This window comes from Scyliorhinus canicula, chromosome 17 (assembly GCF_902713615.1).
Source record: "Scyliorhinus canicula chromosome 17, sScyCan1.1, whole genome shotgun sequence".
NCBI lineage: Eukaryota > Metazoa > Chordata > Chondrichthyes > Carcharhiniformes > Scyliorhinidae > Scyliorhinus > Scyliorhinus canicula.
In genome coordinates, this window is record NC_052162.1 from 44,964,264 (window position 1) to 44,981,326 (window position 17,063).

At 44.8% G+C, this 17,063-nt stretch overlaps 1 protein-coding gene across 2 annotated transcripts in view; it reads left to right on the forward strand.

Moving 5' to 3' along the window:
- efnb1 (ephrin-B1) overlaps positions 1–17,063 on the forward strand; it is a 223,205-nt gene that overhangs the window by 134,735 nt on the left and 71,407 nt on the right. For both annotated transcript variants that reach the window (XM_038774471.1, XM_038774470.1), the window contains exon 2: positions 4,720–4,997. In XM_038774471.1, the coding sequence (XP_038630399.1) occupies positions 4,720–4,997 (278 nt within the window). The remainder of the gene's footprint in view (positions 1–4,719; positions 4,998–17,063) is intronic.

Below are 17,063 nucleotides of genomic sequence, written 5' to 3' on the forward strand. Positions count from 1 at the left end.
TCTAAGGGCCGGTGCAGACTCGATGGGCTGAATGATCTCCTTTTGCACTGTAAATTCTATGATCCTATGAGTTAATATAGCAGTAAACAGGAATCCAACCTGGAACCTTTTTTCCTGTACTCCAGAACCATCAATTGATTGTGGAGTTGCAAGGATTGTTTCTTTGCACCTTTTCCCTTGTTCTTATTGCTGAGGATCTACCAAATCTGATCAAGATCATAAAAACCCTTAAAATCCATGCACGGGAAAATAAATATTCGAATAGCACCAAGGATCCCCTGTACATTTGGGCAGTGTTAGGAAACCTGCCAGTATTGGGTAATCCTCTGGACACTTTCCAAGGCCAGCATATCCTTCCTTAGATACAGGGCCCAAAACTGCTCACAATACTGAGCCTTATACAGCCTCAGAAGTACATCCCTGCTCTTGTATTCTAGCCCTCTTGACATGAATGCTAACATTGCATTTGCCTTCCTAACTGCCGACTGAGAACATCTATATACCCCTGGGATAAAGAAAATAGAAATAGGAAAGATTTTCTCCTGCTCACGAAGCTGATGACCATCACCCAGGGGTCATACATTATTGCAAAGAACTGTAGAGCTACTTGACGATCATGGGACCATGATATCTGTGTCAGTAATGATGATGAGGACTTCTCAAAAGACCCTTCCCCACAGGGGTGTTACATGACTTGTTTTCTATTGGCCTGTAGTGATGTAGGCACAAAATATTGCGAGACTCAGAAAGCGGGAATCCCCCTGGCGTAATCTCGTTTTCTGATTTTCCTTACCCTTCATTGGTAATGTAACAAAGTTCCTGCTCAGAAAGGGTATGAACCTCATTTCAATAAATTAGCATATAATGAAAGGGCTTCCCCACCATCTGTCCCCCCACGTTAGAAATCCCACCCCTCGCCAACGTGATGCCACATCGGCGAGGTTTAAACCTGCCTTTGCTAAATGTGAACTGGGGAAGATAATCCGCCAGGGACGCACAGGTATGTATAGCCCCTGGGGGGGTGTGTGGGGGGGGGGGGGGGGGGGGGGGGGGGTGGGTGGGGGGGGGGGGGGGGGGGGGTCAGGTCCGGGCTGTATCCTAGCACTGGCAGGGGGCAATGTCAGGGACCCATTTTGGGAGCTCCATTGGGGAGGGGGTTCCCCTTATCAGGTTGGGAGGGGGTGGTTTCTCTTGTGTATGTTGAGGAGGAGGGGGGTGTTTGCCCTTGTGCGTGTTGAGGCAGGCTGTGTGTTTGCCCATGTGTATGTTCGGGAGGGAGGGGTTTTTGCCATTGTGCATGTTGGGGAGTGGTGTGTTTTCCCTAGTGCATGTTGGGGCATGGGGTGTGTTTGCCCTTTTATGTGTGTTGGGGAGTGGGGGTGTTTTCCCTGGTGCGTGTTTGGGCGGGTGCCCTTATTCATGGTTGGTGGAGGGATTGCCCTTGTGCTTGTTGGAGGAGGGTTAATTCCCCTTAGCCATGTATTTTGTTTCAAAAGGCACCCGATCTCAACACCAGCTCTATTAGGTCCTGCCCGTCAGCATGACAATGTGGGCCAGTCGGTGATTTCATCTGCACAGAGCACTGCAAAATGCGATGAGAGAAACCGGCTGTGTAGGCCGCCTCCGAGCGGCATGCCAATTTCCTCGCTTCAGCCAGCACTCCTTGCAAACAATTGAAAATTCCACCTATTGTGTACACTTGAGCCCAGGGCTTCAATTTTTGATTGAAGAATAGGAGGGAGATTGAAGTGATATTAATTTAATTCACCCGCACTCTTATTGTCAGATACACTGTTAGCTACATTCTAGAACCTTCCTGCTTCCCCTGTATGTACATTAATTTATATTTGAGCCATTTGTTCTGTGCCTGGCCTTTATTATGTTGCCTGCCCTAAGGAAGCATTTGTTTGGCACCTTTCATGATTTCAGGATGCTTCAAAATACTCCACAGCCAAAAAAGTACTTTTGAACTATAGTTTCCTGTTGAAATTAGATACATTAACGGTGTTCAAAAGGCATCTTGACAATTACATGGATAGGATGGGTATAGAGGGATATGGCACAAGGAAGTGCTGAGCGTATTGGCCAAGGTTGGTATCATGGCCACTACAAATTTAGAGGGCCGAAGGGCCTGTTCCTGTGCTGTATTGTTCTATGTTCTTTATTGAAATGTGGGTCTAGTTAAGGAGCAGTGCTGTGTATTCTTGGCCAGGTTTACACTGCAGGCGCAAATTGCCCTCTCCACAATTTTCCATTGTTTCAGGCAGTACGGTTAGCACTGTCGCCTCACGGCGCTGAGGTCCCAGGTTCGATCCCAGCCTGGGTCACTGTCCATGTGGAGTTTGCATATCCTATTCGTGCTTGTGTGGGTTTTGCTCCCACACCCCAAAGATGTGCAGGGTAGGTGCATTGGCAACGCTAAATTGCCTCTTAATTGGAAAAAATGAATTGGGTACTCAAAATTAATTTTTAGAAAAAGATTTTCATTGTTTCTCTTGAAGGCATAAACTCTGCTGGGATACAGGTCTGAATGTAATGGTTGACATACTATCTCCAGTCATCAGCAAGCGCAGGAGTTCATTGTGGACCCCATCATCCCAATGCTTGTCCCTCGGTCAGGCTGTGACTGCCTTTGAATGAGGGCCTCTGCCCAGATGTTCCAGTTTCCTGCATGACAAGTCCCCATTTGGAGTAGAGACAGGAAGGCAGAGGAGTTCCACAAGCCTTCCTCTCACCCAGTTAAATTGCATCTGTCACCAAATTGCCTTGGGGGAGGGCATTGAATTCTGCCCAATGCATCACCACTGAGCCAAATCTTTGCAACATAAATCACTGGATTGTGGTCAGAAGCAGGAATCCTGGTTAATTTTCTTTCCTTTCTTTAACAGTCGGGGATGAAGAAAAAATTATAACAGTCTAGCAGTTATTGTAGCCAAGTTCAACTAGCTCATTGCTTTTTAAAAATAAATTTAGTGTACCCAATTCCTTATTTTTCCAATTAAGGGGCAATTTCATGTGGCCAGTTTCACCTTAGCTGCACATCTTTTTGGGTTGTGGGGGTGAGACCCACACAGACATGTGAAGACTGTGCAAACTCCACACGGACAGTGACCGGAGCCGGGGTCGAACCCGGGTCCTCACACCTTGAGGCAACAGTGCTGACCAATGCACCACCGTGCTGCCCACTCAATTACCTCATTGCTGATCGTGAATCAAACCAAATTAACTTGTAATAGAACATAGAACAGTACAGCACAGAACAGGCCCTTCGGCCCTCGATGTTGTGCCGAGCAATGATCACCCTACTTAAACCCACGTAACCAGTATACCCGTAACTCAACAATCCCCCCATTAAACTTACACTACGGGCAATTTAGCATGGCCAATCCACCTAACCCGCACATCTTTGGACTGTGGGAGGAAACCGGAGCACCCGGAGGAAACCCACGTACACACGGGGAGGACGTGCAGACTCCACACAGTGACCCAGCCGGGAATCGAACCTGGGACCCTGGAGCTGTGAAGCATTGATGCTAACCACCATGCTACCGTGATATAATGTTGTAATGTTGCTTTTTTGGACAGTAAAGTGGATGGAATATTATTCAAAACCATGGATTGGATTCTCCGCACCCTGAAGCTGAAATCGGGTCGGTGCCGGGGCAGAGAATCCATTTCCCCGCACGGAATCAGGACCAGTGCCGGTTCCCCGATTCTGCGGGCCCCGAAAAGCGGCGTACTCAAAGTACGCCTCGCCGCCGAGCACCTACCGGGGGAGATTACTGGAGGCCCCACCATTCTCTGCCCCCGACCGGCCAAAGTCCTGACAGCGTGGATCTAATGAGTCCTGCTGGTCGGGATACTAGGGTGACGCCTGCAGACTCAGTCCTTGGCTGCCCTGGTCAGGGGCGGGCCGATCGGAGGTCAGGGAGGTCTTATACATGGGCAGTCAGGGTCGGGCGCACGGCCGATCGGGGGGGTCTATTTTTAGTACCCAGCTTCGCGGTCTGAGTCCGCCATGGAGCACGGCGCAGCCACTGAAGTCCGCCCCCATGCGCATGCGCAGCCTCTGACACAGAAATGTGGGAGCCCCTATCTGCAGCAAAAGCTGCTAGATTTACGCCGGGTCCCTGCTAGCCCCCTGCAAGGCTATGAATATGTGGCCCTTTCACACCAGTTTTTCTGGCGTGAATGCCCACAGTTTTGATGACGGCATGGGGACATAGCCCCAATAACGGAGAATCCAGCCCCATGTATTTTACATGACCTCAGTGGTTCATTACACTAACTAGTGATAATGAGCCATATAGACCAGGAATGCCATATTTTGATCCTAGTCTGTGTTGAATTAATTGATCTCAGCCAGAGCTATGCTGCAGTTGACATCCTGTGTGAAGGAGAGGAAAATCCGACGAGCTTCTTGTTACTCGTCTATTCTTTTATAATGTGGCCATGTGCGGAGATTGAATGAGGACAAGATAAGATTGACATGTATCAGGGACGACAGTGGGAGAAAATCTTAAGGGGAAAGAATATTTATTCTCTTCCCCATATATTTAAGCATATGGTTGTATTTAAGAGTCAATAGCAGGCAGTTATTATAGTGCAGTGATATATGCTGCAGTTGCTGGATTTTAAAGGGTCCTATAGTATTTCATTGCTAGTGGAAACTATTCTGTTAAAACGTCAAACTTATAACTCCTTTGATTTTTTTTATAGATTCCAAGCTGGGAAAGGCTTGGTGTTGTACCCAGACATCGGTGACAAGCTGGATATAATCTGTCCGAAAATGAACAATCAAGATCAGTACGAATATTACAAGCTCTACCTGGTGACCGAGGCTCAGGCAGAGGCATGCAGCACTGTCCTCAATCCACACTTGCTTGTTGCGTGTAACAAACCTGATAAGGAAATAAAATTCACCATCAAATTCCAGGAGTTTAGCCCCAACTACATGGGGCTAGAGTTCACTAGAAACCAGGATTACTTCATCATCTGTGAGTACCCATGGGGAGAGGGCATTGTGATTAAATTGTAATAATGTAGGATTGCTGACGATGAAAACTAGGTCAATATCAGATTGACAGACATGAAATAAGCACTCAGCATGACTGGAGAATCTTAATCAAAAAGGGCACAGCTGGGTACTAAATATTCCCAGAAACAATGATAGGGAAGGGAAGAAAGGAGCAAGAGTAGCAGTGTTGATTAAGGAGAACATTACAGTCCTGGAGAGAGAGAGAGAGGATGCCCCAAATGTTCAATCTGTTTGGTTAGAGCTAAGAAACAACAAGAGCTGCCATTACGCTACCAAGGTATATTTTATCGGTCAACAACTAGTGGGAAAGATCTAGAGAAGCAAATTTGCAGGGAAATTACACAGAGCTGCAGTAATTATGGAGTAATGATAATAGGAGACTTAAATTATCCTACTATAAATTGGGATAGAAAGAGTATAAAGGGTAGAGTGGAGAAATGTGTTCAGAAAAATTTCCTTAATCGATATGTTACTCATCCCATGAGCAAGAGGGTGTTCCTACATCCACTTCTAGGGAATGAGATGAATCAAGTGTCAGAGGGGCTTCATTTCGGGAACAATTATCATAGTATCATGGAGCTTAAGTTAGCTATTGAATGGATGAGGAGCAACATAGAACAATCTAACACTGGGAGAACAAATCTAGCCAAGGTAAATTCAAACCAAAGATTGGCAGGCAAAATTGTGGGGGGAAATTGGGCTGCCTTTAAAGAGGTGATGTTTTGAATACACTAGAGATACATTCCCACAGAGTTGAAACCCAGTGCTCCGACTCAGCGTTCCCTAAAAGGGTATAGATATCCAGATTCTCCATTGTGGCAAAAATCCCTGAAATCGCTGTAAATTCTAAATCATGCTGAACTTGGTATTTTCCATCTTTGTGGGGGTGGGACTGAAGTTGGACCAGTGATCGCACATGTGCGTTTTGCGGAGGCTGCTGACCATTTATATCACCAGCTCCCTCCACTGAAGTTGGATTTTGGAAGGACCGGAGTATGGAATCCAGAGTGTGCAGAATAGGACAGGCAGGAGGAAGCCTGAATTTGGTGGATGAGTTTGGATAACCAGAGTACTTCTTAGGACAGGGTTCTGAGACACCTTTGGGTGAGGTAAGGTACCCTTTGGGATTGTTAAAAGTAAATATAATTCTGCACATTTTATGCATAAAAACATTGGAATTATAAAGTCAAAAGGCTGTCCAGTTGTCAAGGAGCTGTCCAGCTGTAAAACTGGCCAGGAAGCATCAAAGCTGTCAAGGAAATGTCTAAGAATACTGTAAGAAGTCTTACAACACCAGGTTAAAGTCCAACAGGTTTGTTTCAAACACGAGCTTTCGGAGCACGGCTCCTTCTTCAGGTGAATGGAAAGGCTTGTTCCAGAAATGTTTATATAGACACAGTCAGAGATGCCCCGGAATCTAAGAATACTAGGTGAGTTGGCATGGAGGGAATAAGGGTAATGAGTAATGGGTAATTTCTAATTCTTTTAGCTTTGACAAAGGGTCATCTGGGCTTGAAACGTTTGCTCTTTTCTCTCCCTACAGATGCTGCCAGACCTGCTGAGATTTTCCAGCATTTTCTGTTTAGTTTCAGAGTCCAGCATCCGTAATAATTTGCTTTTATATAATGGGTGGGGGACATGGGTTGTCATATGTTCACCCTAAGTTGACAAGAGGGTGTATGGGATAATGGGAGTGAGTAGAGAGGCACAGAACTGGCATGGGTGCATGGGGGACCTGGGTTGATATAGATGTGGCATAGAGAAATATTTTTCCAGGGGGGCAGGGTTGGCGGCTGAAGGAATGATTTTTGATTTATTATCTTTTATTTATTTAGACATGGAGACAGGGCACAGAGCAGGCCTTGCACCCAGCTCGCATACTCACCAGGAAGCCTGTGCATTAATTCAGGATTGCCCGCTCTGACCAAAAATCCGAGCAATGGGTGGACATTTTTAAACGTTGCATTTGCTGAACTGCAATAACTCCTTACTCAGTGAACCCAATCCAGGGACAGAATTCTGGGCCAGAGAGTAAGATGAAGCAGGAAATAGGGTACATGTAACAGATGGTGTGCTGCCAATACAAATGGGAATCAGGCTGAACATAGAAAGTTCGAAGGTGAAATGCAAAAGGAAATGAGGGAGAGAGCTAGTCTGAGAAAAGACTGACACCTAACATAAAAGGAAATCTTCTATAGGCATATAAATATTGAAGGGTAGTAAGAAGAGGGATGGGATAGATTATGAATAAAAAAGGATCAATGCATGAAGGCAAGTGTGCTAAATGAATACTTTGCACGTGGCTTTATCAAGGCAAAAGCAACTGCTGATGTCAGAATGAAAGAATTTGTAAATGAGACACTAGATGGGCAATAATTTGATAAAACGGATGCATGAATTAGAAAGGCAGTCAGTATTTAAGTTAATAGGTCATGAGGACCTGATGGGATGTATCCTATGGGGCGGCATGATGGCACAGTGGTTTGCACTGCTGCATCACAGCACCAGGAACCAGGTTCAATTCCAGTCTTGGGTGACTGTATGGAGTTTGTACATTCTCCCCTTGCTTGCGTGGGTTTTCTCTGGGTGCTCCGGTTTCCTCCCACAGTTCAAAGATGTGCAGGTTAGGTGGATTGGCCATGATCAATTGCATCTTAGTGTCCAGTGATGTGCAGGTTCAGTTACGGAGATAGGGCGGAGTGAATGGGTGATTGCACATGGACAGAGTGCTCTTTTGAAGGGTCGGTGCGGACTCGATGGGCTGAATGGCCTCCTTCTACACTGTAGGGATTCTATGATCCATCAATAATGAGGAACATAAGGGAGGAAATTGCAGAGGCACTGGCCATAATTTATCAATCCTTCAACACAGAGGTGATGTCAGGACTGGAAAATTGCAAATATTACACTCGTTAGAAACGGCTGCATAGAAAAGCCGAACAATGCAGGTTAGTTTGTTCAACCTCCGTGGTGGGAAAATGCAGTCATGTGGCCAAGTGTGGCTTAATTAAAGAAAATCGCATGGATTTGTTAAAGGCAAACTTGATTTCTATTGAAATAACAGAGAGCGTTGATGAGGGTAATACATGTATTATATACATGTATAATACATGAGGGTGGATGTACATGGATTTCCAAAAGATTGGTAAAAGTGTCACAACAGGCTGGTCAGCAAAGTTGAAGCAAATGGATCACAACGGGAAAGTGACAGCATGAGAAACAGGAAACAGTGTGTAGTTGTGAATGGTTGTTTTTCAGGCTGGATGACTGTGTACAATGGGGTTCCCCAGGGGTCAGAACTCCAACCACTGCTTTAATTGATATATCATTAATAACCTAGACTTGAGTGTACATGGTTTAAAACTTTGCATGTCCAACAAAACTTGGAAATATTGTTAACTGTCTTCTTCTTTGGCGATCACTCGCTAAAGAGTATGATTGTCCACCTAAGAAACACCATAGTCACTGGTCATGGGTTCTGTTGGTCCTTGCATGGCTGACCCAGCTGAGTTGGGTCATATTTTCAGATGGTCATAGCCTCAATGCTGATGCACTTGGCGCCTTCAAGGAATCATGCCCTGTGTCTTTTCCTGAAAACTAATCAAAGGTAATTTAAATTGAATAGATCATTCAATTACAAAATATGCTGGCTCTCTCAAAACTCTCAATGTGTGACGGCTGCAAAAAAGGATGTGTATCAGCCCAACCCACCAGCTTGCTTGTAAGGAGGACTTTGGATGCATCACAGTTTGCATGGTTAAGATAGCCAGCATCATTACCTGTTCTGTTTAAAAATACTAGCAGAAACTATTCTGATCAGAGACACCGTAAAAGATACCATTAGGAACCCCGTCTGAAAAGCTATCCAATCAGCTGAAGTCAACCACACAGCCAAGGTAAAACAATTATATCTTGAAATGGGAAGACCATATGGCCTGTTGAGCCTGCTCTACCATTCAATACAATGATGGCTGACCATGTGCTTCAACTCCACTTTCCTGCCTGTTCCCCATACCCCTCGATTCCTTGAGCCCCAAAATCAGTCTAGCCCAGCCTTAAATGTATTCAACGGTGGAGCGTCCACAGCCCTCTGGGGTAGAGAATTCCAAAGATTCTCAAACCTTTGAGTGAAATAATTTCTCCTGATCACAGTCTAAATAATTGACCCCTGATCCTGAGACTGCGACCCCATGTTGAATATTCCCGACCGATGGAAACAATCTCTCAGCATCTACCTTATCAAGCCCCTTCAGAATCTTGTACATTTCAACGAGAGTGCCTCTCATTCTTCTAAACTCCAGAGAAAGTAGGCTCAATTTGCTCAGCTTCTCATCGTAGGACAGCACCTTCATCCCAGGAACCAATTTAATGGACTTTTGTTGACGACCTCCAATACACGCATATATTTTCTGAAATGTGGAGATGTGAATTGAAGATGCTGATTGATCGGCGAATATTCAACTTGGGGTCGCAGTCTCAAGATAAGGGGTCAGCGGGACTCGAAGATCCTGCCACCGTGAAAATCTCACCCATTTTTTAAAAATGTATGCAATTGTTGCGTGTGTGATAGTGTGTGTATGAGATGTCACTTTAAAACTCTGGGGCAAGAGTATGTTAATAAATAATCGTCATTTTTAAATTCACAAAAGCTTGCTGCTGGAAAATATTTAAATTGGGCCAAATTAATCTGAGATTAAGAAAACTTCACAAATAAAAACACTTTGTTCACAGATAATAAGAAAACACACAGGCGGTATTCTCCGTTTCAGGATACCGAAATCAGGAAACACGATTGGCGGGAAACAGGTTCCGAGGTCAAAATCGCAGCAGGGGCCAATTTGACGCTAAATCGCAATTCTCTGTCACCTCAACAGCGGAATCAATGCAATCTGGAACGCATGTGCAGTAAACACTATTTACATATCATTAGTGGGCCTTACCCGGTATTCCCCGGGGCCTCTGTGATTCTCCGTCTCCGATGGGCTGAGTTCCCGACGGCGCAGTTCACTTGTGCTTTTAAAAATCGTGAAACCGGCATCATGGCTGCTGGGAGAAAGAGCGGTATGGAAAGTGTCAAACATTGTCATAGTTTGTTGACAGTTGTGCCACTGGCCAGGGTGCTTCAGTGCGGGAGGAATGAGGGGGAGGGGGGTGCGCCAGTGTCAACACTTAGTTTTGGGAACGGTGAATTCCGCCCACAAACTCTACCCGTGACATGGGTATAGTAAAGAAACAAAGGATGTGAATGGACATAAAGCAACCATCTGAATGCAACATGAATGGATGAAGAAAGAAACAACACAAAAAAAAACACAAAACAAGATGGAGGTAGAGGCCTCCTTTTGCTTGTCATTTTAATCCTCCACCTTGCACTCAATCGGACCTTTCTGCCCATGGCCTGTCACAGTGTTGCAATGAAGCTCCAAGAACAGGAGCTCATCATTTATCTCCGCTTTCTCCAGCCTCTGGGCTCAATATCCAGTTCAACAACTTTAGATCATAACCTCTGTCTCTATTTTGTTCTATGCATTTTTTCTGGGTTTTTTTGATACCGTGTTAAAGGCGACTAGCAAAAGAAACAGAGACGACGTGAGGAAAAACATTTTTTACAAGAGCAAATGTTTAGGATAAGGAATGCATTGTCTGAGAGTGTGTGGAGGCAGGTTCAATTGTAGATTTTCGAAAAGGATACATGCCGGATGTGCAGTGGGGACATTCTTGCAGAGTGTTAGCACAGACTCAATGGGCCGAGTGACCATCTCCTGTGTTTGTGGTTTTGATTTTCCTACATGAAATACGTACTAAAATAAACGACAGGCGCGCAGATTTCCTGAGGGGGAGGGCGTGTTATCAACGAGAAATCCCATTGATAACAGCGGGTCTTGTAGATCCCGCTGGGGGGGGCTGCCTCCCCCTCTGAAAAGTCACATGGCGGAGCGGTCGGTTTATCGAAAATCATGTTCTGACCTCATTAAAAGCCCAAAATGGAATTTTTGCTCATTTTGCATTTGGTGTAGAGAGCGGGCAAACACTTTTTGATGGAAATTATAACCATTGGTGTTTAACGTCCTCTATTACTTTTTTAAAATAAGTCAATTAATGACTGATTTACAGTAGCAGGAACAGGAATTTAATGGAACTGAATTAAATAATGCATTGAAATGTTGTACAGAGGAAATAAAACCCTAAAGAGTTTTTTTTAAATTGCTTTTCAAAAGAACACTTTCCCATTAACCTGACATTGCAGAATCAACCCATTTGATTTAAAACATCCAATTAGGCAACAAGATTTAGCGGTTATAACAATTTGATTTGATAATTTATTGGATCAAATGACTGAATTCTTACGCTTAAGATTACAAGATAATTACAGTTGTGGAAGACCTTTCAGCTCATCTTAGCTGATCCATCTAGAATGTCCCTGCAGTTCCCTAACTGCATCATCCAACTGCTAAACGAGTCTATGGTTTCACCTCTAATATTAAATCTGCTGCTCCACTACTTTTCTGGATCGCTCTGCCTTAAATTGGATATTTAGTAATTTATACCTGGAGTACCTTATTCTACTCAGTTTAGTTTAACGTACATGATTGAATCCACTCCTTTTATATCACTTTTTGTGTTATATTCCACCATATATAACTCTTCAAAATACTCCTTTCAAGGCTGAACAGCCCAAGGCTTGAATTATATGAGGCACCAGTTTGCACACCCACCTGGCGAAAAGGTCTGTTGAAGCCCACTGAGGGAAACACCGACTATTCTGCAGCCATTTAATGATCAATTGGTCATTAATGGGCTGGCAGCGGGATATCCACCCCTCAGCTACAGGAAGTACGACATCAAAGAGCTGTCCGCCAACCAGGGACCGGCAGCTCTCCAGAGCTGTGGGATAGAGGCATGGGTGTTGGTTGGGATTTTGTTGAGTGTTTGGAGGTCTTGCCGACTAGCCTGTGTGAGGGGGGTTGGGGTGGGCAGGTGGTGTTTGAGACGCCAATGGGGAAGGCAACCGGGGGGGGGGGGGGGGGGGGGGGCGTAAACACTTGAGGAGGAGCCCTGTGATGGTCCAGGGGGCCCCCACTTCCCACCACCACCCCATGGAGGGAAGCCTGCTAGGTTGGGATGCTGCATAACAAAGAGTGACTTCTTCTGAGATTCAACAAAGAGAAGGAAAGATTGTAATTACTAGAAAGGGTAGGAGAAGTCTAAAAACATTCATTCTAGTTTTATGCCCACAAAACTTTTCCCCTGGCTGATTCAGCTCACTAGAGAATCATAAAATGGCTACAGAGCTGAAAGAGATCATTTGGCCCATTGTTTTCATGCTGGCTCTCTGAAAAAGCAATTCAACGTTTCCCCACTCCTTCCCCATAGCCCAGTAAATCTTTTCTCTCCAATTCCCTTTTGGAGCCATTGGACAATGACACTGTCATTGGACAGTGAATTAACTGTTGAAAAATTGAGATTATTAAGCATCTACATACTTATCCTCTTCAGGGGCTGGTTTAGCACAGGGCTAAATTGCTGGCTTTTAAAGCAGATCAAGGCAGGCCAGCAGCACGGTCCAATTCCCGTACCAGCCTCCCCAAACAGGCGCCAGAATGTGGCGACTAGGGACTTTTCACAGTAACTTCATTTGAAGCCTACTTGTGATAATAAGCGATTTCATTTCATTTCATTTCTATTCATATGTCTTGTATGAACAATATCATGCCACTGTTGAGGAATCAATTATTAAAATGAATTAATGGAATAAGTGGCAATGTCACAAGAGCTTTTTCTTCCACAGACCAGACAACATATTGGGAATGCCTGTAATTGTATTAATGGTGCTAGCCATCTGAATATTCATTGTGACATTGTCGCTCTATTCTCTTGTTAATAACTTTCTACCGAAGTGAATAATTCTAATAACTTAATAATAGTTCTAATAACTTGGCTGGAGGACCTTGGTACAGAGTTCCAAAGCTTTTCCCGGACTTCAAACTATGGAACTCTTTACTTCTTCAGGTCTTTCCTCTTGCAATCTCCAACCTTTTCATTGCAAGATTGGTGGTTCTTTATAACTTCACATTTTACCATGCACACCTTCCCTCTTTCTCAGTCTCAATTTGACCTGTAGAAAGTGTCAAACATTTCTCAGAGAGAATACTTTAAGCTCATCGAAAGCATAAAATGTGATCTTCAACAGATTTATTTTTACCATCTTGGGACAACGTATAGACTAGTAGGTGGTTGAACCGCAACCATTTATAGAAAATAGGAGGAAGATGCGATTCAGCCCTTCGAGTCTGCTCCACCATTCATTATGATTATGGCTGATCATCAAGTTGAGTACCCTGATTCTGCATTCCCCCCATATCCCTTGATCCCTTTAGCCTCAAGAGCTATATCTAATTCCTTCTTGAAATTACACAACATTTTGGCCGCATCTACTTTCTGTGGTAGTGAATTCCACAGATTCACCACTCTCTGGGTGAAGACATTTCTCCTCACCTCAGTCCTAAAAGGTTTACCCCTTAACCTCAAACAATGACCCCCTAGTTCTAGACTCCCCTACCATCGGGAACATTCTTTCTGAATCCACCCTGTGTAATTGTATTAGAATTTTGTACGGTTCGATGAGATCTCCTCTCATTCTTTTAAACGCTAATGAGTATAATCCTGAGCGATTTAATCTCTCCTCGTATGACAATCTCGCCATCCCAGGAATCAGCCTGGTAAACCTTCGCTGCACTCCCTCCACAGCAAGAACATCCATCCTCAGATTAAGTCACCGAAACTGCACACAATACTCCAGATGTGGCCTCACCAATGTCCTATATAATTTACTTCCACCTTGCCACCCCCCTTCTGTTTTCCCCCTAACCCCCGCCCCATCTCATTCCCCTCGTCCCCCTGCTGCTCTCCTGTCTTCTTCTTTTTGCATCTCTGTCACCCTTCCTCTTTCTCCTCGCTCTGTGTACTACTTAGATGTTATCACTGCCGCTCTCTTCTCGTCAGTTTTTAAATTGATTTTCTGCTGTTAGTTTGTCTAGGCTGCAGAGCATCAAGACGATTAGTATTGACAGCTGCCTATCGTGGTTAACAGAGTAAATCTGTCTTCGATCACTCCCTGTGTGCTTCACTGCTGGTACTGTATCTAACATACTCAATTGCCCAGCATGTTTCTTGTTTAATTGTCCTCCCATGACAAAGAGCAGAAAATAATATTGATCAACAACAAATTGCTAAACTTTTAATAAGGGAACAAAACTTTCTTTACACAAAGGAGAAGTGGATGGAAGGGAGAAGCATGGCGCTATAAGAGCTGGATGCACAAAGACATGTGAATCATCCCTCTCCATGAAAGCAGCTCCTGGATCAACTGGCATGTGCCATTACTTTCCCTGCTGTGGTTAAGAGCTGTCAGTCCTTTGCCTGGAGTTTGTTAGAGGGAACTTAGAGAAATGGTGCATTGCATTCATGTAGCACCTTATCGGATCTCTTAGACATTTCTTGTAATGTTGCCCTTAAAATTAATCTGGGAAACGGAGACTTCTGTAAGCAAACTGCATATTACAATACCCCATAAATAGGAATGACCAGTAAATATGTTTTTAAAAACTTATTTGATGGCCGTATTTCAGTTCGGTCTTTTCCCGCCACCTTTCTCACATGGTTTGGAGTTTCTACAAACTGTGTATTATGAGGAAACCTTTGTGCCTTTTTACTATGTATGGTTAGCATAGCCTATGGGTGGCAATTAACCCTGAGTCACAGTCACTGGAAAAAATATAAATGCTTATACATTCTCTCTTATTCTTAAAGAATAGGAAATACCATGGCTGGATTCTCCAATTTGGAGACTATGTCCCCACGTCGGCATGGGAACGGTTTACGCCAGGAAAACCGCAGCAAAACAGCCACCGATTCCCCGTTTTCCTGGGGGGCTAAGCAGGGAGGCAGCGTCGAGCCCCGTCTCTAGCTGCCGATACGGCCTGGAGTATTGCCGAGTCCGTGGCTATGCATGCGCCCGGCGGTGGCCTGCAGCAGCCGTGCTGCGCTTCATAGCAGATGCAGCCCGCGGACACGGCCCGCAAAGTAGTTCCTCCCTTTGGCCGGCTCGCGCGCTCCGGACCACCCTACTACAGTTCCCCCAGCTCTGAATATGTCCACCCCGGCCCGCGGATCGGCCCTCCCCCGACTGTGGAGGCGCTGGAATGAGTCCGCAGTCGTAAGAGTTCCCGACGGGTGACACCATACGAGACTCATGCCATCGGGAACTCGGGCAGTCGGGGAGGAGCATCGGGGTGGGGGCGGGACTCAGGCAATGGCCGTGGATACGTGGCCCGCATACTCAGAGAGTACACCGCTTCGGATCGCGGAAGCGGCGCCGCCCCCTATCCTGTCGGAAATTTGATTTCTCCAGCCCGTCACCGAACGTGATTTCAGCGTCAGCGACCGGAGAATCCAGCCACAAGTTCCAGAACCAGCGTGTGCAGACTAAACGAAATGTGAGGTGATATTGGGATGTTAAAGAGACGAGATAAAATAGACTTGCTGTTTTTTTGATTCTAAAGGGACTACTGCAGATCCTGATGAGTTACTTCACTTAATCCAGCGCACTAGAACCAGATGACCTATGCTTGATGGGAGGGCAAACTCAAAATTAATCTGCAGGAACAATATGTCAGTGAGTGAGTCATTGCTCTGAGACTGCTATCCCCAATTTGAATTCACTAAAGTAGCAATGCAGAGGATTCCACGAAACCAGGAAAGCTTGACACGTCTCCTAGAAATGGCAGGTGCCATTTTCAGTTATGATTTCTTTATAGTAATGTAAAATCATATAAATACTGCAGGAAGTTTCTGTTTCTATCCCCGGCATTGGTCCAGACACCAAGCAAACTTCTTGCTCCTCCGTTACCTTTGACAATACAGCCACATGTTGGTTTCCCTGCAACCTTTTCATTGGCACTTTACTGAATTTGGCTGTTCTGAAAACTTTCCTCTGCGATTGAGTGGGACGAATTAATCTAAGAGTTATGCGCCTCACTAGGAGAAAACACAATTCATTGTTGATGGAGGGTTAATCTTGGACAACCAGTGTGGGTGGCCGTAGATACAATAAATTTGCCAATGTACAAAGGAAAACATCGAAACCATCACAAAGCGCAAAGTCCCCTTTCCCCACATCCCAGCAGCCACGCCAGGTGCCTGCTTTGGCTACTCAGCTGCCGAAACTGCCTCGACTCCTGAGCCGTTTTAGTTCCATTCGAGACCTCTTTCTACATGCCAAATTCCAAAACCATTTAGAACATCTTTTATCTGAGGGTAGGCTTTAATTACAGGACAAGAGAATGCAGGTCAGGGTTTAATCCTGAGGGAAGAGCTGTCTCTTTTAAACTCCTGCTCTGCTCCCTTTTCTTTTTATTTAGTGCCTGCTAACCTCCCACGAGAAGATCTTTTCATTGCTCTTGAGGACAGAACACTGGGCCGAGTCACAACAGAAACATCTGAAATTAATCTTCCAAGATGTAGGACAAGTTTTAAAGGAGTTCAGCACAAGCCACAACAGTTTAGCCTCGATCAGAAAGATTTTTGTCTGATGAAAAGTAGCAGGATCTCTGGAAGCAACAGAAGACGGGAGAATCCTGGGAAGGTTTTCTCCAGTTTCATCAAACTTGAGCTGTGTCTGTACTGAGTAGGTGATGTTGTCATTCTGTTCATTTAACTCAAATCTGCGGTACTATTTTCAGCAGAGTATAGAGTCCATAAGAGGACTAATTATTTTGCTGCATGGTCCGAGATGTGCGCAGAAGTCTATAAGGGGATTAATCCTTTTCCAGTGTCCTAATAGATCTGCACAGAAGCTTGAAAATGAGTTCACATATTAAGTTGGGATCTGGTTAGTTTCCAGACTGAAACTTTCAGGGATCAAATAAGCCATTGGCGGTCACTGTCTTGGCTTAAATATGGAAAATAGCTATTTGGGAAAGTTACTCAAGGATTGCTCTCACCAATGCATAACCAAATATTTATA